At 41.3% G+C, this 26,904-nt stretch overlaps 2 protein-coding genes across 7 annotated transcripts in view; both read left to right on the forward strand.

The window, feature by feature from the left end:
- si:dkey-19e4.5 (UBA_like_SF and PTH2 domain-containing protein) overlaps window positions 1-10,285 on the forward strand; it is a 28,483-nt gene extending 18,198 nt beyond the window's left edge. For both annotated transcript variants that reach the window (XM_034167336.1, XM_034167337.1), the window contains 3 exons: window positions 836-933; window positions 8,738-8,852; window positions 9,001-10,285. In XM_034167336.1, the coding sequence (XP_034023227.1) occupies window positions 836-933; window positions 8,738-8,852; window positions 9,001-9,087 (300 nt within the window). In that variant the 3' untranslated portion in view covers window positions 9,088-10,285. The remainder of the gene's footprint in view (window positions 1-835; window positions 934-8,737; window positions 8,853-9,000) is intronic.
- Window positions 10,286-11,670: 1,385 nt separating this feature from the next.
- Window positions 11,671-26,904, forward strand: part of setd5 (SET domain containing 5) — a 149,683-nt gene continuing 134,449 nt past the window's right edge. For 2 of the 5 annotated variants that reach the window (XM_034167330.1, XM_034167331.1), the window contains exon 1: window positions 11,671-12,099. The gene's annotated coding sequence lies outside the window, so the exon portion shown is untranslated. The remainder of the gene's footprint in view (window positions 12,100-26,904) is intronic. The other 3 variants (XM_034167333.1, XM_034167335.1, XM_034167332.1) reach the window with 2 other exon arrangements.

Genomic DNA, 26,904 nt, shown 5'->3' on the forward strand with positions numbered 1-26,904 from the left:
GAAAATAAAATTTGAGATGTTTTCTTTCATTGTACCGTAGTAAGTTGACCCACTTATTTTATCCAGTTTCTCTTAAAATATCAAAATAGAAATTTTACACTTTTCTATGACCCTCCCAAACATGTACTGGTCATCTATAGCTACTTCAGTTTAGAAAATACAACTGTATTTGAAGTAGCACTCAGTATGACAAACGGTGTGGTCATTTTTCAAAAGGGTGTGGTCATTTTCAGGCTGTTCATCCCGCATAGTGATATTGGAACATATCCCAAGTTCTTCATTGGGGTCATATCAGTCTAGAACTGTTGAGTTATCCTCTGCTAAATGATGTGCATACATGTCTCAGTTAGGTCCGCAACTATTTTGAAAACCAGTCAAATTTCCATTCGTTTCCGGTGGTTTAGATAAATATCATTTTCTCCCTGACATGAACCGATTTATCTTCACAAACACTGTGAGCAATTTATGATTAGATCCGTTACTCGGGGGGTGGTGGCCAAGTGGTTAATGCGCTTGGTTTCAGTTCAGAAGGTTCCGGGTTCAAATCCCACCCCTGCCACATTTCTCCATGTAATGTGGAGTTGCGTCAGGAAGGGCATCCGGCGTAAAACTTGTGCCAATTCAACATGCAGATCCACCTTGGATTTGCTGTGGCGACCCCAGGTACAAACAAGGGAGCAGCCGAAGGGACTTACTTTTTACTCTTATGGACAAACTAAAATTTTATTTACTGACCTTTTATTGGATTTGTAAATAAATGAATAAAAAAAGGCCAGAAATGGCACACAGTTCACTTTCAGAAATGTGTGTAAATCTTTCCGACGTGCTTATACAGGTGGCAGCCCAAGTCGGGCACGCTGCTGTGGGATTGTACCAAGCTCTGCAGGAGAACAACAGCTGGAGGGAGATGGCCTGGAAGTGGGACCGGACCGGGTAAGATCTGCTAAGTTCTCAGTTACAGCATTGCAATTTAGGCCTGAATTAATGATTACTGCAAATTGCATGAGTTATGTTTTTGAGTCATTTAGGCTACATAACGTCACGATAATAGAGGCTGCCCGAGTTACGTGTGCTGCTGTCCAGTGGGTAAAAATGTGCATCTCACCAACTAATTGACACACAAAATCCAGCATGGCCTCAAATGTACTGCTGTCAAGGTTAACCAGGAAAAAAACTGCAAAAAATTCTAGCTAGGAAATGACTACATGTGTGCAACTAAAACGAGAGTTATTAGCATCCTTAGAACAGAGTGCAGACACGAGGATCTTGGAAAGTGTGATCATGAGGAGTCTGAAGATGTACAGAGAAGCTGACACTCAACATCCACGCGTGAACAGCCACCTTTTTTCAGTTTGCTTGTATGTGACGCACATTCTGCAGCTTCACACAAGATAACCATGGTGTCTGGGAAGCATTAACACCAGTAAATCAACTTAAACACACACCACATAAACAAAGCTGTAGAGTGACGTGATCATGTAGCAGGGCTATGGACCTTTTTCCCCCCAGAATGGATTGCAGTGACAAGCAAATTTTTACCCACTAGGCAGCAGAACACGTAACTTGTACAGCCTTTACTGGAACACATACATCGTAGTTTCCAATAATGTAATGTGACATTGTCCGTTCTTTTATTTATTTATTTTTGGTCTGACCAAGAACCTAGATATATTGAATAGTGGACAGTGGCTCATCCTCATATTCAAAAAGTCAGAGCCGGAGAACTTTTTTGTGGTTATTTGCTTTAAATGATTGTATTTGATAGTCACTATTCTGCTGATCGATTAATCAGTTGAGTTGTGCGTCAGCTGTACTTTCAAATTGTTGAAGTCTAAAATGAAGTGCTACTATGCAAGCATTGCAAGTATAGTGAATCTTCTTATTGTATTGTTACAGTACACAATACTTCATGTAAACTTTATTGTCCACAGAAATCAGTTTCTCTTGTGGTGGTGCTACAGAAATGCTGCACGCGTAAATACATACATGCACATGAGCCACGACAGTTGAGTGGCTCCAGTGCAACACACACCAATAGCATCTGGTTTGTTTCAGGCATAAACGTGTTCATACCAAGCCAGTGTTCGGCCATCTGGCCTCGTCATAAGAAGATGATTCAAGGTGGCTCAGTGTACCCCGTACTGTCAGTTTGTTTACATTTGTCAACAGTTACTTTTTCTCTGATTTCTCGTACTGATTTCTCCCTATCGCATATAGGTAAAATTGAACCAGAATTGTGGCAATATCTGTATTATAGATATTGCGTGAGTAAAGCTGTCTTGTTTTTTCCACAGGCAGCCAAATTTCCTGTCCTATTATTTACAGTGCCTTACATCTATGTTTTAATTCTACATTTGTGTATGAGAAAGCCACGCAAGTTTATCTGGTATTGCAAGTGTGTGATCGTAAAGGCTTAGTTTGAAAGTGACATTGGGTTAGTTAGGGCTGGGTATCAATCAAAAATTTTCGATACTGGTACCAATACCGATACCTTCACTTCGATACCGTTTCCTGAACTATACGTTGTGCAATACCAATTTTATAAGATCAATTCTAACAAAAAGAAAATTACATTACACATAGTACAAATCTTGAGTTTTATTTTTCAGCTTTGGTGATTTTCCACTCCAAGCAGTTTTCTTACAGAAAATAAACAACTAGAAGCACTCATAGAGTGCAAACCTCCGCCAAGGCCATGGGGTCACTGACGCCATAACATCTACAGGCTGTGGAATTATTGAACATAAAAAAAAGTCTAACAATGATGTTTGCTCAGTAGTAAAAAAAAGTTTCATCTGCTGTGACCGGATAGCATGTATCCTTAGCGCTTGGCATCACAGTTTATTGCAGCTTTGCACCTTTCCCAGAAGCTACTGTCATCTGAGCACTGATATTGATATTGCATGTGCTTATAGACAAAAACAAATGAGACAGGGTTAGGGTTAACCCTAACCCTAACACTTCTCTAAACAAGGCCATAGGGTCACTGACCCTAAAGGGATTCCCTCCTTGGCACAGTGATCTATTTCTTTTTGTCTCTTTCTCTAAAATTGTATATAATAATTAGATTATTAATATATAAACAAAAATACATTTAAGAAATATTACAATTTGAAAACAAATGCACCCGAACGTGATGACAGCTGCAACTGCTTAATGCTAACTTTTAACATTGAAAATGCCATAGACATGCTAACGCATTAGCATCGGGATCCAGATCGGGATCCGGATCACCACTAAAATTTAATAACTTGTTCCTCTTGTCATTTCCATCCTCCTTGGCAGAGGTAAAAATAAATTTCAGAAATATTACAATTTGAAAACAAATGCACCCGAACGTGATGACCTGCAACTGCTTCATGCTAACTTTTAACATTGAAAATGCCATAGACATGCTAACGCGTTAGCATCGGGATCCCGGTCGTGATCCAGATCACCACTAAAATTTAATCACTTGTTCCTCTTGTCATTTCCAACCTCCTTGGTGGAGGTAAAAATAAATTCAAGAAATATTAAAATTTGAAAACAAATGCACCCGAACGTGATGACAGCTGCAACTGCTTAATGCTAACTTTTAACATTGAAAATGCCATAGACATGCTAACGCGTTAGCATCGGGATCCGGATCGTGATCCGGATCACCACTAAAATTTAATCACTTGTTCCTCTTGTCATTTCCAACCACTCCACAAAATTTCATCAACATCCATTCAAAACTTTTTGAGTTATCCTGCTGACAGACAGACAGACAGAAAACATAACCTCCTTGGCGGAGGTAACAAATAATTTCCAATGCGAAAGAACACTTGAAAACACTAGTTTTTGTCAAAAAGCATTTCCTTTCAGACATTTTGGCATGAATGTCTCTCCACGTCAGTGCAGGACGTCTCATTTTGGGAGGAAAAAAACATTTTGGTCAATTGCAGTTTATTGTTTGTATTACAACATTTGGAAAGAGGTGTCATTTGATTTAAAGGGCGATTCGCTTTTAAGTTAATAATTCTGACCTGACTCTGTCTAATGCTGCGTTCACACCGGGCGCGATCAGATGCTACAAATTTGCGGGGGTCGCATGGCGACGGACGCGCCTCCTTCGCCCCATGTATCACTCTGCTTTTGCCGCGAAAATTCGCCCCGGTGCTTCATCAAATAGGAGGAGCTTCCATTCCGCTCGCCGGCTCCGGTTGTCCGTCAAGTTAACATGACGGACCTTGATCACACGGAGCGAGTTGTTGTGGAAAGCTGACAAACGTCATGAGACGTTCCCTATTCAGGGAGTATCATTATTTGCTGCACGAGCTGCGTCTGGATGATGGCTGCTTTCAGCAGTCCTCCAGCCTCTGCGGGACCCAGTTTGAGGACCTCCTGTCCCGTTCATGCGCGCACATATAAACAATTAAAAAAACAAGAAACTCTGCTGCCTGCTAGGGGGCTGCTCCTCGCTCTTCCCCAAAAAACTCTGTCATAATTGTGTTTAGAAACCAGTCACCATTTGTTTTATTATACATCTGTGTAGTTAATTAATAAAATATTCTCCACAGACAATTCGCTCACGCACGTAAAAAAAAAAGAAAAAAGAAAGAAACTCCACTGCTTGCTATGGGGCTGCTCCTCGCTCTTTCCCAAAAAACTCTGTCATCATTGTTTAGAAACCAGTCACCATTTGCTTGACATCTGTGTAGTTAATAAGTAAAATAATCTCCATGGACGATTCGCTTGCGTGCGCACATAAATTAAAAAGAGAAAAAACCTCCGCTCCCGCTCCTGCGGGGCTGCTGCTTGCTCCAAAAACTCTGTCATAATTGTGAAATAAAGGACAAAAGAGACATAAGTCCTGCTCACAGGCTGCTACCAGACATGTTCACATCTTCACTCAAACTCAAGACATCTCCACGTCACTACATATTCAGTCCCTGATTGGTCATCGCGACGAGACGAAAAAGTTCAGATTTTTCAACTTGGGGAGAAGGGCAACGCAACGTGATGCGACGCAATATCGCGCCACAAATGCGCCAATCGCTCAAAATCGCTTCACTCTCGTCCATCGTGTCGCGCTGCGTGACTTTGGCGCCAAAATGCGTCCTTACATAGGGATTACATGGCAACCTGTCGCTGCAGTCGCTCGCGTCGCGCCCGGTGTGAACGCAGCATAATGTGACTAGAGTCGGCAGAGAACCGCGCACTCTTTGGAGCTGTATGAATGGAACAGAGGATGATTCTCATTTCTTTCTCGCAACAAGACAGGAGTCCCAGTTACTGACTTTATCCGCACAAAAGTGACTCATGATTGACATAGTTTAATGGCTCTGAGAGGGGTTAAGAAGCGGATTTGCCGCTTCTGAAAAGCAGTGAAACAAAGAACTGAAGCAGCGAGTTGGAACAGTGCTTCATTGCTTCAAAGCGATGCACGTTGTTGGTACTCTCAGTTGAAGCGGAGTCTGGTGGGAGAGATTTTGAACCAGGCTGCTCATGCTCCGTTTCGTTCACAGCTGAACTTTAATGCTGAGAGGAGGGTGGCTGTGGACCGCTCTTCTTGCACGTGATTAACCTACGGGTACCGAAACTTGGCACCGAAAGACGAGGCATGTTTCGATACTTGGTACTACCGAAGTATTTCGGTCAGTGCCACAAAAGAACCGAAGTTCGGTACCCAGCCCTAGGGTTAGTGATCTCAACGGGACAGCTGTAGTGTGGACGTGGGACTTTAAAGCAGTTAGCAACACAACGAGGCAATGTCTATGCTTCCTGGCTTATTGACTGTGGCTGGACAAATGAAAGAATCGAAAGATGCAAAGTTGACGATGACAGGCAGATGTTTAATGACAGTCATGTCAAACTTGTGGAACTTTGAAATAAATGATACTCTCTATAGCTGCTGTATGTCATTTCAGGGGAAGTAAAATCAGCAGTGCGCTTGTGTTGCAAGATATGCATTGATTACTTAGTTTGTCCAGTCTGGTTTACACTTACTGGATGTGTTTTTAACATTGGCTGCAACTGGGAGTATGGCAGACTGTAAATCTGGGCAGAAGGCAGCAATAATAGTAGCGTGTCCCTTACAGTGGCTTGGAGGTGACTGTATACCATAGACTGAATTGGTGGTGGTCAGCAACAGTATGAGGCCGCATGCTGACTGGCTGTTCAGCTTTAGCAAATCAGTGCACAAGAAGAGGATCTTTTTCCCCCCTCACTTTGCATCACTTTTTTCAAAGTTTGGTGGAAGAGAGTTGGGTCAGGTGTCGCCTTTTATTGCCTACAACCCCAATTCCAATGAAGTTGGGACGTTGTGTGAAATGTAAATAAAAAAACATAATACAATGATTTCCAAATCCTCTTCAACCTGTATTCAGTTGAATACACCACAAAGACATGTAATGTTCAAACTGATACTTTTTTATTTTTGTGCAAATATTTGCTCATTTTGAAATGGATGCCTGCAACACATTTCAAAAAAGTTGGGACAAGGGCAACAAAAGACTGGGAAAGTTGATGAATGCTAGTGATGGGATGATGATACCTCAAGGAGTGTATTGACATATTACACAAATTGTGTCGGCACTGTATTGACAGTGTTGGTCACTCAATAGTGACCCCTGCAGTAGTTATAAAATCATTGCAGGTAAATAAAATGAAAATAAGATGGAAAAGCTAACGTGCAGCAAACGCAACATCAGCCTGTGAAATAGTTAATCGCCAGTCCTCTATTTAAAATATGATCTCATCATTGCATAATTTCATATGCTCAATTTGTGTGTCGAGTTAAGCTGTTCTTGAGAAGAGTTTAAAATGTGCTTAAAACCTTGTTTGTGTAAATGCTAAACTGAGTTGGTTTGTAAAATATAGCAAATTTGTAATAAAATTCAGTTAAAATTTGTAACTTATGTATGGAAATTTGTTAACTTAAGTGTTAAAGCATATGAAATAAAAGACTAAAAATAGATTCATTTATGCATTTTTATTCAAGGAATAAAGGTTTCTGAAGTGTCTTTGCTCCAAGGCGATTTCTCCTCTTACACACCAGTTCCCCTGCCTTAGAAAAAACTCTTTCACAGGGTACAGATGAAGATGGTGAGCATAAAAATTTCAGTGCCAGTTGATAAAGGCGTGGATATGTTTTCTGGCTATTCTTCCAGTATTGTAAAGGAGTACAAACATATCTAATTGGAAAAATAACAGTAAACAATGAACAAAGGAGAAAAAGATTTATCTTATTTGGCGTCAAAAGATCAAAATTATTCCAGACTGGGGAAACGTCTTTGAACGATCCATGAAGTCAGTGGAACAAGGTGAGGGCAAGCAAAAATGCAACAGCAAAACTCCATCCAACAAATCCGCAACATGTCGATACAGTTTGTTTCCTTATAAACACAATTTGGCACGGCACTGTCGAACGACACAGTTCCTGTATCAGTTACATGATTTTTTCTTAAAGCGATACACACACCAATACGGGGTTTCACTCGTGTGCTTGGCACAGTGTTGACGCACCAGTGTTGTTCATCCCATCACTAATGAATGCTCAAAGAACACCTGTTTGGAACATTCCACAGGTGAACAGGTTGATTGGAAACAGGTGAGTGTCATGATTGGGTATAAAAGGAGCATCCCCAAAAGGTTCAGCTGTTCACAAGCAAAGATGGGGCAAAGATCACCACTTTATGAACAACTGCATGGAAAAAATAGTCCAACAGTTTAAGAACGTTTCTCCACGTTCAGTTGCAAGGAATTTAGGGATTCAATCATCTACAGTCCATAATATAATCAGAAGATTCAGAGAATCTGGAGGACTTTCTCCACGTAAGTGGCATGGCCAAAAACCAGCATTGAATGCCTGTGATCTTCGATCCCTCAGGCGGCACTGCATTAAAAACTGACATCATTGTGTAACGGATCTTACCGCGTGGGCTCAGGAACACTTCAGAAAACCATTGTCAGTTAATACAGTTCGGTGCTACATCTACAAGTGAAGGTAAAACTCTACCATGCAAAGCGAAAGCCATACATCAACAACATCTAGAAATGCCGCTGCCTTCTCTAGGCCCGAGCTCATTTGAAATGGACACACGCAAAGTGGAAAAGTGTGCTGTGGTCTGAGTCCACATTTCAAATTGTTTTTGGAAATCATGGATGTCGTGTCCTCCAGACAAGAGGAAAAAGACCATCCAGATTGTTACCAGTGCAAAATTCAAAAGCCAGCATCTGTGATGATATGGGGCTGTGTTAGTGCCCATGGCATGGGCAGCTTACACATCTGTGGTGGCACCATCAATGCTGAAAGGTACATCCAGGTTTTGGAGTATTGAAAATGTGTGGCGCATTATGAAGCGCAAAATATGACAACGGAGACCCCGGACTGTTGAACAACTGAAGTTGTACATCAAGCAAGAATGGGAAAGAATTCCACCTACAAAGCTTCAACAATTAGTGTCCTCAGTTCCCAAATTCTTATTGAGTGTTGTTAGGTGTTTTTGAAATGTGTTGCAGGCATCCATTTCAAAATGAGCAAATATTTGCACAAAAACAATGTTTATCAGTTTAAACATTAAATATCTTGTCTTTGTGGTGTATTCAATTGAATATACTTTAAGGATTTGCAAATCATTGTATTCTGTTTTTCTTTACATTTCACACAACGTCCCAACTTCATTGGAATTGGGGTTGTACATTACTGTTAAGTTTATGAATAATGTAGTTGCCCATTAACAATATTCTGTGTGTGCATGTGGTGGGCATCCAGAGCAAAGAAGGTTGTGGTCCAGGGCACCAATGTGGCTCATCTACTGGAGCTGCAGGCTTTGGCTATGAGCCTGAGCCTGCCCACTTACCTGGTCCAGGATGCAGGTCTTACCCAGGTCAGAAGAAAATAAAATCATGTTCAGAAATTTGAGTGTAAAAAAATTCTGTAGACACACCTGTATTTTCATAAAATATTAATGTCAAAACATGCTTAATTTTGTCAGTATTGTTTAATAGTAAATCAGGGGGCCTTATGCTTGGCAGGTGGAGGAGGGCTCCCGCACTGTCTTGGCCGTCATGGGTGAGGAGGAGACTGTGAACAGTGTCACTGGGAGTCTGAAGCTGCTTTAATGCAGAGGGCCATGCAGTGCTACAGTGCAGGCAGCAGGGCGCAGTGTTTCCCAGCAGCATGGAGAAGCTTCTCACGCAAGAGTGGAGCCTGTTTTTGAAAAGAGGGAAAACAGCAGAAAACACACTAAGCCATTTGTTTTCCTTTCATTTTCTTCTCAGCAGGAGGGGAACCAGAATTCATTTCTCACAAGGGGGGCAAATAGATTTTATCCCCTCCCCTTCCTGGTGACCTTTTGTCTATTCCAAACAACCCATCTACTTTGAAGGAAGTCAGACATTGGAGTTCTTAAAGTTTAAAATCCACATTATTGTTTTGCTTATTCAAGGTAATATCTAGACGATTATGTAATTAGAGCTACACCTGTACTTGGATGTAATAGCCCAATGTCATGTAGCTCATTTCGAATGAAAGAAAACTAGTGAAGGGTAAGTGAACATATGACAACAATCTTTTGTGTATGTGTTTAAATTATTTTGTGTGGGGAACTCGAACATGACAAGTGGAGTTACATTTGTGGTGCATATAAACATCAAGCACTTGCAGCTCGCTATTGAATCATCTATAACAATTCAGCATTCTCAAGTGCAATGTTGTGCAACAGCTCCATTTAATAAAGTGAACAAATGTATTTTAAGTCGTAACCTGATGTATTGAAAGCTTCCTGCAACTGTTCTCCAAAGATTTTGTCCAATAAAAAAAGATACTTTGATAAATTGCTATATTTTGAGTATGTATGCCTCTTATAGGATTATATACTGTAGAATCTGTGGTGTGCCATCCATTTACTGGTTTGTTTTCTGAAATAATGAGACCTGATTCTGATTGAACGGTCAGATGTTTTGTGGAGGTGAAATGTTCAATTAGTGAAGACCTTTGTTGACCCCAGCGTGTTCTCCTGATTATAGCAAATGGTTTTACCATCATGAGTTTGATATAAAACACAAATGTTTGGCAGTGTAATTGTCTGACACAAATATTCAACTCCATAAACAGAAATATTTTTACGAATGGGGGGAAAAATGGGCACGGGCTGGCAAACTCACAGTAACCTGACTGTAGTATAAATAAAAAAAAATGGCTGTTATGCATGCATGTATCTTTAAAGAAGCTATGGCGATTTTAACATATCACATTTTAAAATACCCACTGTGTATTGTCAGATTCTGGAAACGATTAAAATGCCTTTAAATGAAATATTACCCGTGTTTGTGTGTTTAGATTTGTGCGTAACTGTGTGGGGGAGGGGGGACCGCAGCAGCAATGGCGGAAACATCCGGCTGGCGGCCACCAAAACCTTTCATTCATTCACGATGGACATTAAAAAACGTCATATGGACATCAATTTCAACGCAGATGTATCACAGCAGAAACTGCTGCTATCGAATCCCGTAGCGTTTAACACATTCCTTTTACAAAATTTCCATTTTATGCGCTTTTGCTAGTTGGTATGTTTACGCGTGTTTTTATAAATATATCACTTCTAAATATTACAACTACTTACACCACTTTTGAAAGGTGTCCTTGATGAAAGTTTCTAAATTTGTCCGAAGGTCACAGTAAGTACACGCAGTTTCATTATTCTGACGATTCCGATGTCTAATCTTGTCGCTCGTCATCCCTCCGCAACAAATGACGTTGACGTTTATCACCGCAGCCAATCAAAACTCGCCGTCCAGGTCTGACACGCCAACAACCCAATCACATTAATGGGACTTTTCCATCATACGTACGCGTAGTGAAAAATTGATTTAATTTCTAATAATTCCGTTTTGTCTGTAAATCCAACTCGTACGAAAAAAAAAATAGTGGCGCCTGTTCGCTTTGAAATCCTCCGTGTGCTTTCTGCGGACGATGGTGTCACACAACGTCAAACTGCTGTTCAAATAGATGTTTTCGTGTCTGCGAGTGCTTGAAAAGACTGATTTCAGCGGCCCGAAGTGGACGACAGCCTGGTCATTTTCGCTGTCAGGTGCTAATCAGAGCCACAGTGTCCATTGCTCTGTCACGCCGGTAGGTGGGGCTGACCCAGTGGGCTAACCCTGCCTCTGCTGTCCCTGGAACTGGGCCCCGGAGACCCCGTGGAGCTGTATTGCTCGCTACTGTGTATTGTACGAACGCTTCCTTCCATAGCATAGCAAATCAATGTACCCCTCAGACCAAGCGCAACGATAATCCCACTAACGGAATTAATTCCACGGCATTTGAATTTGAGAGGAATTTCCCGAACCACTGAAGATCCTCTGTCGTATCTCAATTTGTCTCCCATATCCATCCGCTCTCTCTAAGCTGTCCTTCACGTACACCAGTACACGACAAACATCAGATGGGTAATGGAGCTGAATTTTAGTACTCCGCAAAGGAGGGCCCGCCCCGCCTTTCGTGGTTTACACACATAGAGAGAGAAAAACAACCCACGTTCTAAATTCACCAATGGCGTGTGCGTTCTCGTCGTGTCTAATATGATTGACACTTAATTGGCCAATCATCAGCGGAAGGCGGAACGCCGGCGCAAGCACCGCCCAGGGAGAGAGCCCCTGCACGACCGCTCGGGAAACCCCGTTGGCGTGGTTGTGTGTCAGTTTCGCTGGGAGCCGCGGTCGATGCCGGTGCGGAGGGGGATGGGCGCCTCTGCGAGTGTAAGGACCCGAGACCGAAGCAGAGTCCTGTATTACATACAGCAGCATATACCCCATGATAAATAGCGATAATAAACACACAACACGGGAAAATAAATGGATTTAACCACCGGGGAGCTGTCATAGACACTTTAATGGATGCAGTGCACCTGGACAGAGCAGGGAATTTAACTTTACGACTATGCGTGGAAGACACTGAGAAGTTTGTTGCCTACCCCTGGAGAGGGAGCTACTTTTGAGGGCACAGGATTCAGGAGACACCGGGGCTAGAACACAGGCCTAGTGGTCTGGCTGGATTTGATGTTGGAATACTCTGAGGAATTCCTACTGCATAGGAAATTGCCTCTTTTATACAATTTCGGAATGCCTTTTTAGGTGAGTGATTTTTAAAATTATTAATTTTATAGTTGCTTTAAGGTAAATACAAGCATTTAAGCATCGTAAGCTAACAAGATAGCCAGCATAACTAGCCAGTCTATTTGGCGTCCAGTTAAGTTTATTCCACCAACTTTGTGGCCCTGACTGTGTTTCCAGTGTGGTGTTTTATTTGGTCGAAAGGTTCCATACTTTAACGGTTGTGTCCGCACTCGTCGTGCGTGGCTCCTCGTGTTGTTCCTGGTAGCTTGTTGGCTTGGCATCCATGGTACACTTATAATAGCTGCATTATCTTAGCGAAATGGTCCTAACGCCATTCTGCAGGTTTGTGAGGAGTTTAGACGAGTGTAGCCCACCAGGTACAAGTTTTCACATACATCCCACCGACGATAAACCAGACATACTCGGCTAAATAACGCTTAATTGTTTATACAGTTTGGCTTTCCCACCATACTCCACGTAGTTTGTGTTTATATTTAAATATGTTGCCACAGATGCGTTACTATGCGAAAGCCAAAACAAGCAGAACACTTTATACGTTTTATTCGGGTGGCGTGGCATCAGTTATTTAGCTAGCAAAAGAAACCAGGGTAAAATACGTTAATATGCAAACTTCTTGGGTTAGAACACAAAAAGATTGAATTACATTCTGTGTCATGCTACCGCGAAACTGCCGAATTTGTTTCAAATTAAGTGTAAGTGTATTTTTTTTCTTCTCGTATTAGCCAACTCGATGCCGTGTAGATTTATAGGCAAGTCGGGCAACAAATGCTACTTTACCTCGAAGCTAAGTTTTTGGACGTTTTCTCCAGTCGATCGTGATTATGAACTGTTATGTCGGAGCAAGCCGTTTGAAAACCTGATTTGATGCATGCTCTTATAAATTTTATAATACGTTCAGGTGACGATATTTGCTTAAATGCGTTTGGTGTCATTGCTAACTTCGCCCACTGCTTGGTGCGGATGTGTATGTTTTTTTTTTTTTTTTTTTGCATTGCGTGTGAAAATCGTGCAGTCAGTAAAGCAGATGTGTGTTTGGTTCATGGTCCTCACCTCCCCCACCAGCCTCGGTGGCGGGTTTGGAGAAATGGGTGGTATTTTAGATGGGAGCTCTTGTTTCCTTTTTTAGCCATTTTTTATTTTATTTCATCGTGTGAGTAAAGCGTGAGGGGCGTTATTGAACAACAATCAAGGAATCAAGTTTTGGCCCAGGTTCAAACCTTGTGTAGTGTTTTTCATAATGTATTTGTTTGTTTCTTTGTTTTTGATGTGCTTAAAAAGAGCTTCACCTTCTTTAGACTGTTTTCAGCTAGCAAAATGTATTGTTTATAATAACTTGTGTACTTTGAAGCCGAGCTCGATCGCAGAGAACATTATGTTGGAATTGCATAAGCAAACGCGCCATTTCCTGTAATGTAGTGGGGTGTCTTGTGGAATCAGTCAGGACCCCAGGGTGAACTCATGGTTGGCCGAAACATCGCCTGAGGAGCTTTGCTCGGCTCACCTGCCACTCGAAGGCTCGCGTTGTTGATTCAGTGGACACGCCCAGCATCGGGAAACTATTTTTTTTTTTTTTTGCTTTGTCGGTCCGATTAGGTCATTCAGTATGTCACCGGATGTCTGATAATCTCTCTGCAAGGATATTTTTATGGTAGACTGCATACGTTGATCAAAACAATTTTAAAATAATAGATATTTTAACACACCGAGCACAATCTGAGTGATTCTGTGTGAGTTCATGTTTATTGTTTGACTTTGAGTCTTTTTTTTCCCGATTAGTTGTTGACCTTGGTTCATGAGTGCAAAGATCACACTTTGGTTTTTCAGGCAGCCTCCAATATATCTGAATGGATTTTAGTGCCTGGTGGAGGTCAGCCTGCAGTGTGGTGAGCCTTGTTTTTATTGGTCGAGGCTGACATTCTCTGAATGCATTTCACTTCTTTTAATAGACTGTGTGGGCTGGAGCTTGCCAACCTTGCCACTCATAACTATTGGAAACATGAGCTCTCCCAGCACATCCCCATAGATGACCCTCCTTGTTATCTAGAACCAACAATGTGGCTGCTAACTGGGCCAAGGGCATGTACGGTGCGTTCGGAAAGTATTCACAACGCTTCACTTTTTCCACATTTTGTTATGTTACAGCCTTATTCAAAAATTGATTAATTTGTTTCAGTATTCTACACACAACACCCCATAATGACAATGTAAAAAATGTTTTTTTTTCAAATTTATTAAAAATTAAACAAACAAAAAATCACATGTGCATAAGGGTTCAATGTTTGCCATGAAGCTCAAAATTGAGCTCACGTGCATCCTGTTTCCACTGATCACCCTTAAGATGTTTCTATAGCTTAATTGGAGTACACCTGAGGTAAATTCAGTTTGGGCATGATTTAGAAAGGCACACACCTGTCTACATATAAGGTCCCACTGTTGACAGTGCATGTCAGAGCACAAATCAAGCATGAAGTCAACGGAATTGTCTGTAGGTCTCTGAGACAGGAGTCACAAATCAGTGGAAGGGTACAGAAATATTTCTGCTGCTTTGAAGGTCCTAATGAGCACAGTGACTTCCATCATTCGTAAATGGAAGAAGTTCAGATTCACCAGGACTCTTCCTAGAGCTGGCCGCCCGTCTAAACTGAGCTATCGGGGGTGACCAAGGACCTGGTGGTCACTCTGTCAGAGCTCCAGCATTCATCTGTGGAGAGAGGAGAACCTTCCAGAAGGCTAACCGTCTCTGCAGCAATCCACCAATCAGACCTGTATGGTAGAGTGGCCAGATGGAAGCCACTCCTTTGTAAAAGGCACATGGCAGCCTGTCTGGAGGCACTTGAAGGACTCTCGGACCATGAGAAACAAAATTCTCTGGTCTCATGAGACAAAGATTAAACTCTTTGGAATGAATGCCAGGTAGGGCTGAAACGATTAGTCGAGTAACTGGAATGATTCGATTACAAAAAATGTTTGAGGCTTCGAAGCCTCGAAGCTTCATTTAATGTACAGTGCCATGCCTGTGTGTGGCACTGTAACATTCCAAGAAGAAAAAACAGGAGAAGACTAGAGCATGCGCATAAGTCATGTAAGAGCTAATCGATGTGGCACCAAAAGAACAGCTTTCCAACTTGACACACAGAGTAAAATAAAGCCTTTTGAGAGAAAGAGGGTCCATGCTGATCATCTGAAATAGACACTGCGCATTTAAAGGGAAGAAGTGTGTTTGTCTCTTTTTAAAAAACACACTGTTTGGTCCTCTGGCTGTTCTCCGCTCTATGTGCACTTTAAGTCAATCAAGTTTATTCAAAAAACGCATTTATTTGGATTTGATCAGTGTTTTCATCAACAAGGAGCAGAGCGGATTCATCAGTGTGGCTTCTGTAGTAAAGCTGCACTCCAGAGCTCAGTATTTCACAGGCTGTGCTCACGATCACGTGCAGCCTGACTGACTGAGGATTACACTGACCACCTGCACTTACAGTCCGGGAAAGATCCAAAGCTTGGAAAGATATGCAAAAAAAAATGCCCAAGAAACAGAAAGGGATACACTAAATTTAACAGTCTGCATGATGGTGCAGTGACATTGTGCCATTAGTTAGGGTGAGCTCTGGACTATTGATGTTGTTTAAAAATGCAGAACTACTTTTTATCCGATTAATCGATTAACAAATTGCTTGTATACTCAATTTCAAAAATATTCTATAGCTGCAGCCCTAATGCCAGGTATCATGTTTGGAGGAGACCAGGCACCATCTCTGCACTGAAGCATAGTGGTGGCACCATCATGTTCAGAAACATCCTGGATGAAAACTAAAGAGCTCTTTTTACCTCAGATTGGGGCGATGGTTCATGTTTTAGCAGGACAATAACTTTAAGCACACAGTCAAGATGTCATAGTAGAGGCTTCAGGACAACTCTATGAATGTCTTTGAATGGCCCAGCCAGAGCCCAGACGTGAATCCGATTGAACATCTCTGGAGAAATTTGACAATGGCTGTGCGCTGACTTTTCCCATCCAACCTGATGAAGCTTGAGGGGTGCTGCTAAGGGGAATGGGCAAAGTCCCAAAAAATAGGTGTGCCAAGCTTGTGGCATTATATTTATGAAGACTTGAAGCTGTAATTGTTGCCAAAGGTGCATCAACAAAGTATTGAGCAAAGGGTGCACTTATGTACATGTGATTTCTTAGTTTTTTTTATTTTAATACATTTGCAAAAAATATATATAAAAAAGGTTTTTCATGTCATTATGGAGTGTTGTGAGTAGAATTTTTTGTGGGGAAAAATCAATTTACTTAATTTTGGAATAAGGCTGTACCATAACAAAATGCAATAAAAGTGAGGCTGTTATTACTTTCCGGATGTACTGTTCTTGGCAAAGCAAGAAATGCAAAGGCTATTTGAGATCTGGGCAAGGAATAGCAGTGTGTGCTGCTTTGTCGTGATTTCTTTCCTCTCACCATGCAGGGTTTTTTTTTTCTCTTTTTTTAAAGCCTCAAGTGGCCTTGGATCAGAATTCAGGGAGCTGGGGGTTTCAGATCATAACTAATGTTTAAAGAAGTGCTCCACTTTTCTGTCGATCTGTTTGGAGGATGTGAACTATTCCTTCCCAATATGGGCCTCTAAGGAATGTGCAGACATGCAAGATTAGCCAGACCAGAATTCTGTTTGCCAAGGAACCAAGTCAGTCTTGTCTGCTTTATTTTTTCACACCAACATAAGCAGGGTAGTTAAAAGCCACAAGAAATCTGTCAGGTAGCACATCCTTAAAAACATGTAAGGCCCTCCCCTTTTCTTTAAAAAGTAGAAACATGTAATTTACATGAGTATGTATTAAGGTGCTGTATGAAATCTTCGTCCTAGTATACATTATTAAAACATGGTTGATGTTGTAAAAGTGGGTGGGAAGCAGGAAGTTGCCTTTTTCAAATGCAAAAGACCAGACTGCTTAAAAGGAGAGAGGGGGCCAGAGTGGTGGAGAAAAAAAAAAAAAAAAAACAGTTCTTTGAGACCCACATTTGCATGCTGATGATAAACTATATATGGGGAGCAGGTGTATCTATTGATATGTTAATAAGAATGTACCCTCCCCCCCCCCCCCCCCCCCCGCATATGCCAAGTCAAATGAGTCAGTGTTGTGGATGCACACCTGTGTGGCAGCAGAAAGGCTAGATGAATAACATGTTGCTGATGAGTAGCCATGTGCATGTGTTTCAGAAACTTTATTTATTTTTGGCTTGCTGGATTTTATTAGCCTGCAGCAAATGGAGATTTCACCGTTTTGAATAGTGGGAGTGCCGTGCGCTTTGCACCATGTCTTCTACAGCTGCTTTGGGTAATGTGGCTCATTTGTCTTTCACAACGGGCTTTAAAACAAGTTTCTGTGACGTCTGCCGTGATAATGGACTCCTATTGGTGCAGGAGCTCTGGAGGTGCTCCAATGAGGCGCAGTGTTTCCTCGGCACTGGGTGAGCAGTGTTGCAGAGGGCTGTGCCGAGGAAAATCTGTTTTGTGCCAAGAAGCATTGCTTCTTGTGAGAATAGAGAGAGAGAATATCTACGTAATCATCGCTCTCACTCTTTTTCCTGTCTTTTTTTCAGGGGGTGTTGCATCCTTATATTTAGCGCTTCCTTTTTCCCCACTTCTCTCATAATTTCATTTTGCCTGTTTTTCTTCTGTGATGTTTGGTTGAACATGTAGCTTTCGAAAATGTAATTTGTTGCTCTGCCTTTTGAACTCCAAGCAACCATTTTAGACTTCAGCAGACTTCCCCCTCCCCCTTTCTTTTCCCTCCCTCTCCTTAGCTGTCACCCTTTTTCTCGTGTAAATAAACGGGACCAAAAGAAAATGCAAGGCCTAAATCTTGTCAGTATATTAGCTTGATGATTTATGTTAGGTGAAACCAAGATTGCATAAAGTACAAGCACATTTCTTATTGTTTGCAGGAAGGGTGTTGTCATTTCGGGACAAATATGGAGCATGGTGGATGGAAAAATGCAGGAGAGCTTTTCTGCCAAATTTGAGCTTTGCAACACCATCCCATTCACAGCTGCCCCCTTTTGCAACACACAGCAGAAGTGCTGAAAGCACAATAGGAAGTGGATGTTGGTGCCAGGTTTTCCTCTTCATAACACCTTACTTTGCCCTTGTGCAAATGAGTTATGTGGGATTTTTTTCCACATTCACTTGATTTATGAACATTCTACATTTCTGTGACTCATGTGGGTGTAATGTAATGTAGAATTTTAGTCTACATTTGTGAAATTGATTTAATTTCATGAATATTGACACTACATCAGTGAGTAAGGAATTGAAGCAGCTGTTCAAAATGGTTACAAAGCCTCTGAGACTTCCCGTGCCTTACTAATCACACTAACTGTGAGGCGTTACAGCTGCCAAGATTATTCAATTAGTCACAATTACGTTGACTATCAAAATCGCCAGAGACAAATTTAATAATCAATGTCATTGCTTATTCTTTTAAGTTTTGCTTTTTTTTTTTTCTTTTTTTTTTTTTTTTGTCAAAACTGCTGGTGTACCTTCCGCTGCCTTTCTGTCCTTGACGCACATGCGCAATAGTGGTAATCTGGGTCAGCTGTGATGTCACCAGAAAAGTTATGCCCAAACAATATTATGGCCAGCCGGCAACAAAGCTCAAAAGTTTGGGAGCATTTTAATCAAATCCGAGAAAAATTTGCAAGGCAGAACCTGCTTTCCACAGCAATACAACAGCGATGCAGGACCATCTGAGAAGGAAGCACGTTGTGGCTGATTCATATCCCGACGAAGAGGGACAGTCTTCTCAGTAAGCTAATTGGCTAGTTAGCCGCTAACATTAACGTCTATTGTGAGCTACTTACTTATATTGATAGCTGTAAATGGTAACATTAGTAATGACAACTAGCCTTAGCACACATTGTGTTTCCTGTAATGTTATAACAGTGATGTCATGTTTGAGTCGGAAATGTGATGACGCTAGCATTTTGTAATGCTATGTTACAGTGCTAAAAAACATATGTTCCTCTTCAATGGACAATTTTGTTACCACGCCAAGAACATGGACGCCCTGGCAAGCAAATATCCTAACTGAAGCAATCTTGAACATGTTGGTGACTGACATTAGACGCCTGTCCGTGGTTGGCGATCAAGGTTTTAGTTGTCTTTATTTTTTTTAGTTAGCACATACCTTAAACACTTCAAGTTTGACGCTAATGATGGTTATGTAAGAGTAGCTGCATGCCGGTGGGATAAGCTGCAATTTACGTATGATCCGATTAGTCGACAAATTGCAAAAATAATTGGTGACTAGTCCATTATCAAAATGATGATTTGTGGAAGCTCTACTTTGCATTATAAACATTGTCATGGGAACAGAACACCAGTCAAATTTTTCAGAATTTTTTAAACAATGCTACTGATAAAATCAGGTGCAGAGGTCAGGTGGTGACCGGAGCAGCCGGAGGTTTAAAAGTTTAACGAGTCACAGCGTTTAATTCAGGGCAGCCTTTACCATAGCCAGACTCAGCAGTGTCTGTACACAATGAAAGTGATCCACCAAGACAAAAAAAAATAAATAAAATAATGTTCAATGATTCTGTTTTTGAGTCGCACCACACCTGCAATAAAGAACAGAGTGCACTTCCACAGAGGCAGAAAATAGCACTGAACTGGTTTAATAGCAGCATGGTACACGCGACTGTGTGCACACATTAAAAAGCGAACACACACAGCTGCAAGTATGAAACGAACACTGAAAAAGGCTCAGTACGCGCGCATTTTGGGCGTATTTAAATGAAACACAACACTGCAATACGCAGCTCTACGAATACGCCAATGTGAAAGGGGCTTTACCAGGATTATTTAGCAGAATATTGGCCAGGTTTCTCGCCAGCGCAGTTGGGCACAGGGGGCTCCTACACTATGATTTAACCAGTGTAGGGAGGCTTTTCTGTGGTGGTGGTGTTGTTTTTTTTGGGGGGGGGGGCATTTTGTGCATTATTTAACGTTCCGGTTAGCAACACAGTACCAATCAGGAGTGAGTTTACATTGCGTGCAACGTCACAAATGGTGGACACCATTGTGATGTTATGGAGTCATAAATATATTGTGATCCATCCATCCATCCATCCATCCATTTTCTTCCACTTTATCTGGAGTTGGGTCGCGGGGGCAGCAGCTCAAGCAAAGCCCCACAGACCTCCCGATCCACACACACCTCCCCCAGCTTCTCCGGGGGAACCCCAAGGCGTTCCCAAGCCAGCCGAGAGATGTAGTCCCTCCAGCGTGTCCTGGGTCTTCCCTGGGGCCCGGGGAAGACCCAGGACACGCTGGAGGGAACACCTCTCCAGCGAGGCATCCAAGGGGCATCCGGAAAAGATGCCCGAGCCACCTCAACTGACTCCTTTCGACGTGGAGGAGCAACGGCTCGACTCTGAGCTCCTCCCGAGTGACTCCTCCCGGGAAATACAACCCCTGGCAATAATTATGGAATCACCGGCCTCGGAGGATTCAGTTGTATAATTTTGTAGAAAAAACTTTGTTTCAATTGACATCTCTCGTGTTGGAGCCATGATTCATGTCAGTCCACTTGGTGCAGCAGCTCTCCAAGGTGTGATCACTCCTTTTTAGATGCAGACTAACAAGCAGATCTGATTTGATGCAGGTGTTAGTTTTGGGGATGAAAATTTACAGGGTGATTCCATAATTTTTTCCTCAGAATTGAGTGATTCCATATTTTTTCCCCCTCTACTTGGTCTAAAAAAGTAACGTTACTGACTGCCACAATTTTTTTTCCTGATTTCTTATAGTGTTTCTTAAAGCCAGAAAGTTGCCATTTGAAATGACTTTAGTTTTGTGTCATGTCTGTGATCTGCTTTTCTTCTACAAAATTAAACAACTGAATGAACATCCTCCGAGGCCGGTGATTCCATAATTTTTGCCAGGGGTTGTATATTGTCATTTGCAGGTAAATGCAATGTGAAATATTAATTGAATTCAGGAATGCGTGTCCCGGGGACTTAGTACATATATTCCACCCAGCCGTGTTGATTTTGCGTAGGTACAGCGAAATCTGGAAGTTACAAAACCAATGTGCTTATGTGACAGCAATGATCTGCCTTGCACACTCAGTAGTGACATTACTGTTAGAATTATTAACGTCAGATCATTGTCCACCAAGTTATGTCATTGCGCTTAGCTATAATTTCAATCGTCATTTTTTGTGATGGATGGGTAAGTCCTGCTAAATATTCCAATATTTTTTATTGTTTATGTACAAGTGTTTCCATTAAGTGTGCTTTCGGGTGCTGGGACGACATGTTGATGTAATTGAAGATGCCGGTTACGTAAATATGTCAGTTTCCATAATGTGTATTGACATATTACAATATGACTGCATATAATCAGTGCATGTACTCTGAAGAGCCAGCAGCTGAAGCGGGGGTGGGGAGCGGGGGGCTTTTCCATGTGCTTCAAAAATGTGGGAGTATTTTAAGCAAAGACCGAACAACATGGTACTTGGCAAATTTTGAGTTGGCTTATAGCAGCAATACTACTGCCATGCCTGAGCACTTCAAGTAGAAGCATCACTGTGCGACTTTTGAAGATGGCAGCAGAAGCAAAGTGGTGGTTTACTTTTTGTCCCCATGTTTGTTGCTGCTATTAAATGTAACTGTACACCGCTTCCAGTGATTCATATTTCAACTGGGCGCATACGCATCAAGAACACTGGTACATAATTACTGCCACTGGCAGCAGAAAAATGGCTAAAGATATATACAAAAGTTGACATTTTATATTAATTAGGGTAAGATTTCTTGGCTGGGATGTTGGCAGAATAGCGACAATGCCTATCATTAGATGTGTTGGAAAAATCGATTTACATCAGAATAGCATTCTTATCCTTAAGGATTCACAGACGATTTAAAAAACAGTTTTTCCCATTTTGTTTCTATTTGTCATCGTTCATATACCATCGGAAACTACAGGGCAAGCTCAGCCTGTTTGCTTGGATTTTTTATCTGGGTGGGGTCAGCTTCACTGGGCTCAGGCACCTTATATAGGCCAGAATTAATCTTTTGTGTGGATAAAATGAATTATTTTTCCAAAAATAAAATGAAAACCACACTCCTGCCCCAAGCAGCTGCTGAATTTGAAACAATAAAAAAGTTGTGTAATTTCCAACGGTACTTGAACGCAGCGTCAGCAGCAGTCATTGCCTCCTGCGTGCCCTTATTATTTTTTATTAAATATAAAGATAGATAGATACTTTATTAATCCTGGAGGAAATTCTGTGGCGGTCTGTTGCTCCCATTCACACAAATAAACCACACATATTAAAAGTACATATAAAAGTAACAATAAATAATACAGTACACTAAAATTCAAGTAAAAAGTAGGAGTTTAAGGCACTACATGGGGCATTTCTGGATCACATCTCCTGCTCCTGGCTGAAGTGGCTGCAGTATGCAGCCTGATAGTGAGGGCCAAACGAGTTCTTCAGTCTCGGAATCTGTTGCTCATGGTGCTTCTCTGATAAGAGAAGACCAAGTTCAGTGGGTGGTTCTGATTGAACAGGATCGCCCTGATCTTGGAGAGCATCCTGTGCTTCACCACCTTCTCCACAGAGTCCAGTCCAACCATAGAGCCTGCCTTCGTAATGAGCTGTTTCAGCCGGAGAGTGTCTTTTTTTCTTAGAATCTTAAATTTTTTTTGTTTATATATTAATAATAATAGCAAGCACAACAATAATAGTAATAATAACTAATCTAATGATTATATACAATTTTAGAGAAAGAGACAAAGAACCTGAATAAAAACACAACAGAAAATATAAAACCAACTAACAATGAACATAAATAAATAAATAAATACATACAAAAATAAATGTTTCCTGTGAACACCTAGTGACTCTTACACCTCCATTTCATCCCTGTCTTATTTAAGTTTAATGAGTTTGTTTCGGTCAAACTGTATTTTCAATGTGTTAATTTCTTCAGTGACTTCCTCCAGAACTATCTGCCAAGCTAGAAAACTGCTGCATCCTAGTAAGAGCAGAATACTACTTGAGTGAATTTTATTAAGGAAAGTTGTTTTTTCCTCACTAAATGGATTCTGCACTCACTGCAGTTTATTGTCTGGAATAGTCCCAGATTGCATTTCAGAGCTTCTAGAATTCAAACATTTTCGTGCATGTGGTGTTGGGGGGTAATTTTGGGTTTCAGCTTTTTTTGTTTTTCACCGCTTTCATCCCTGAATATGTGAAATTGTGAGTCACTTTTGTGCGGATTAAAGTTACTAACTGGGACTCCTGTCTTGTTGCGAGAAAGAAACGAGAATCGTCCTCCGTTCTGTTCACACAGCTCCAAACACTGCGCGGCTCTCTGCCAAGTCAAGTTAGAACGATAGAGTCCAGTCGGAATTAATAACTTCAAAGCGATACACCGTTTTGTTTATTTTTATTTATGTCCAGAGATCAAGGATACAGTGACCAATTTCATATTTTTATTTACTTTAAGACTCAATGAAATACATAGAAAACCTGTAAAGCCTACTTTTAGTACACAATTCACATCGATAAGGGAATCGATAAGCAGAATCGATAATGGCATCGATATCGATAAAATCTTATCAATACCCATCCCTACTTCTCACCCTCCCTAATACAACCCCTGGCAAAAATGATGGAATCACCGGCCTCGGAGGATGTTCATTCAGTTGTTTAATTTTGTAGAAAAAAGCAGATCACAGACATGACACAAAACTAAAGTCATTTCAAATGGTAACTTTCTGGCTTTAAGAAACACTATAAGAAATCAGGAAAAAAAAATTGTGGCAGTCAGTAACGGTTACTTTTTTAGACCAAGGGGAAAGGGGAAAAAATATGGAATCACTCAATTCTGAGGAAAAAATTATGGAATCATGAAAAACAAAAGAACGCTCCAACACATCACTAGTACTTTGTTGCACCACCTCTGGCTTTTATAACAGCTTGCAGTCTCTGAGGCATGGATTTAATGAGTGACAAACAGTACTCTTCATCAGTCTGGCTCCAACTTTCTGGAGCTGCATTTATATAGCGCTTTTCCATCTGCATCAGACGCTCAAAGCGCTTTACAATTATGCCTCACATCCACCCCGATGTGAGGGTGCCGCCATACAAGGTGCTCACTACACACTGGGAGCAATAGGGGATTAAAGACCTTGCCCAAAGGCCCTTAGTGATTTTCCAGTCAGGTGGGGATTTGAACCCAGGATCTTCTGGTCTCAAGCCCAACACCTTAACCACTAGACCATCACCTCCCCATGATGTTAAGTTTCTCCTGCAGGAGGCTGGGATGGATAACGATTTGAGTGTAGGAATGACGATCCAATCCTTCTGTACATGTGGCAACAGGTAGATGATTCAGATGATTATATAAGAGCTGTTCTGGAAGGCAGAATTCACGTGGATCAGCTGCAGCTGGTTGAAATAGCTGCATATGGGGAGTCAATGCGCGGTGTTCACATGGACTGATGAATTTACTGCTCTGATATATTCAGTCATCTTTACACTTATATTTATTCACCCTTTTGACAGTTTTCTGTTATAAATCAATATATATGACTTAGTAATGTAATACAGTGAAATAGCAGCCACCACACAAACTAGTGTTTTTTTTTTGTTGTTGTTGTTTGTTTGTTTTATTTTAATTGGAGCAAGACGGAGCACACAGTGTGCCATCAGTCTGAACCAGATAGTGAGGATTCCGATGAGGAAATGATCCCTTTTTTGTTCTGGATGAGGAACCAGAGCAGGTGGATCCACAGATGTGCGCACAGATCTCCACAGTGGGTTGGATCGCGCTCTTCTGTTTGCAGCTGGAACGCAGAGCAGGATGCAGACACACACTGCTCCAGTGGCTCCAGGTGTGTTTCGTTTAAAGCGTGGAGATGTTAGGTCCAACGTTAGCTTCGGTTTTGTTTTGTTCCTCTTTCGTTCCTTTTGCGCTCTTGATTCACAGATTATTCGGTGATGGGAAAAGTCAAAAGCTCATTCATCCACCTTTTCTTGATGATTTTCAACTTTTTAAAAACTTTTTTCCCCCTTTGTTCAAGAATTGTCATATGCCGCATGACCAGGCCATTACATCAGTCACCAACATTTCAGCGAGTTGTGCTGCTATTCTTCCTGTCTCTTGCTTTCTGCAGCAGGCAAGCTCAGCCTGCTCTATGAGTGAGCTGAGAAAGACTTATTACAAAAGTTGACATTTGTTTGTCAACATATTGAAGGCGGTCTGACACGTCACACTACCAGTCAACCCCCCCCCCCCCAAAAAAAAACAAGCTGCAGAGTGCGTTCATCTAGTGCTAATGACAAGAGCTGTAATATAATTTGAAAATGTTTAATGAAAAAATTAAATGTGCATCTACTTTTTGTCTCTTGGTGCTAAAGTGCTTGCCACAGCTCTCTGTTGCTCATTCTAAAATGTGGATAGGCCGAACTGTAGTTTGTTTTGTGGTTGGTGTTATGATGTGGAACATTCATGTTATTCTGGATAGAGTCTGTCTCACCAAAAGAAAAAGTTAGACGTGTGTGTCGTGTAGGGAGAGCATGTGGTAACAGATAGTGTCTGGTTTGTGTTTGCCAGCAAACAATTGTACTGCACAAGATAGCTATATTTGGATTTGAGGTACTTAGATTACATCTTAGAAAGCATCCCTCCTCACATAGACAGTTGAATCTAAAGAACAGCAAGCACATTCTATACCAACCACAGTAGCATCCATGTTCCTTTTTTAAATTTATTTTTGTAAAGTTCTTCCATGTTAGCAGCAGTCTGTTTTCAATGTGACCTAAGAAAAAAAGAGAACCGGGTCAGCAAAAGGTAATAAAACCCAACTGCAGTGTCTCCTGTTCCAGTTAACAGAATTTCAAGTGGACAGTGACCATTTGCAGGGTTCTCGCCAGCGCAGTTGAGCATAGGGGGCCCCTACGCTATGATTTAACCAGGGTAGGGGGACTTTTCTGTTTCTTTTTTAAAGGACATGCCACATGTTATTTAACATCTCACTTAGCAACACAAAGTATTAATGATTGTTCATCATTTAAGTCTGGGTTGGTTTGCATTTCCACCCCGGGCAGAACCCTTTTGTTTGGTTAGCAGAACATGGAAATATTGACAAGCATGTCATTGAGCTTGCATACGCTGTTGCACGGCCTCTCCCCTTCACTCAGAGGCCAAACAGAGTAATTTAACATTTTTAAAATTTTAATTTTTTTTTTTTGTCTTGCTGGATCATGAATTTATTTTCATTGCGTGTAGAATGCTGAAGAGTCAACTGATGCCTGTCATAAATGCTGATTGTATGAGGTGCTATGTCTCTTCAACCCTAAAATAAGTTAGTCTTGTTGTGGCACAGCGCGCCGGCATTCTCTGGTTCAGGCTGAGAGACAGAACACAGAGGGATTTCTTTCAAATGTTACGTTTCTTCAGCCGCGACAAGGCATTAAAGATGTTGAATTTTCAGATGTCGTTTTCCATAATCCGGATGCTTTATTTGGATACGTTTTCGTCAGGCTGGGATGATGAATCTGACTGAAACGAACAGATAAGATAAGACATTATGTTTCCTCAGTGTGTGACTGGTTTTAATATTTGAAACAGTCTGAACTGTTTGCATGAGGACTGCAGCAGCCAATCATTGGACAACATTAATGGATGTATTTTGACTTATAAGTAACTTACAAGTAATGTGTGTCACAATCAAACTTGCCTACAAGTTACAGCTCGCCTATGCGGGACGTATGAGTTATCCACTGACACAC

The sequence above is a fragment of the Thalassophryne amazonica genome, chromosome 3 (genome assembly GCF_902500255.1).
Source record: "Thalassophryne amazonica chromosome 3, fThaAma1.1, whole genome shotgun sequence".
Taxonomy (NCBI): Eukaryota; Metazoa; Chordata; class Actinopteri; order Batrachoidiformes; family Batrachoididae; genus Thalassophryne; species Thalassophryne amazonica.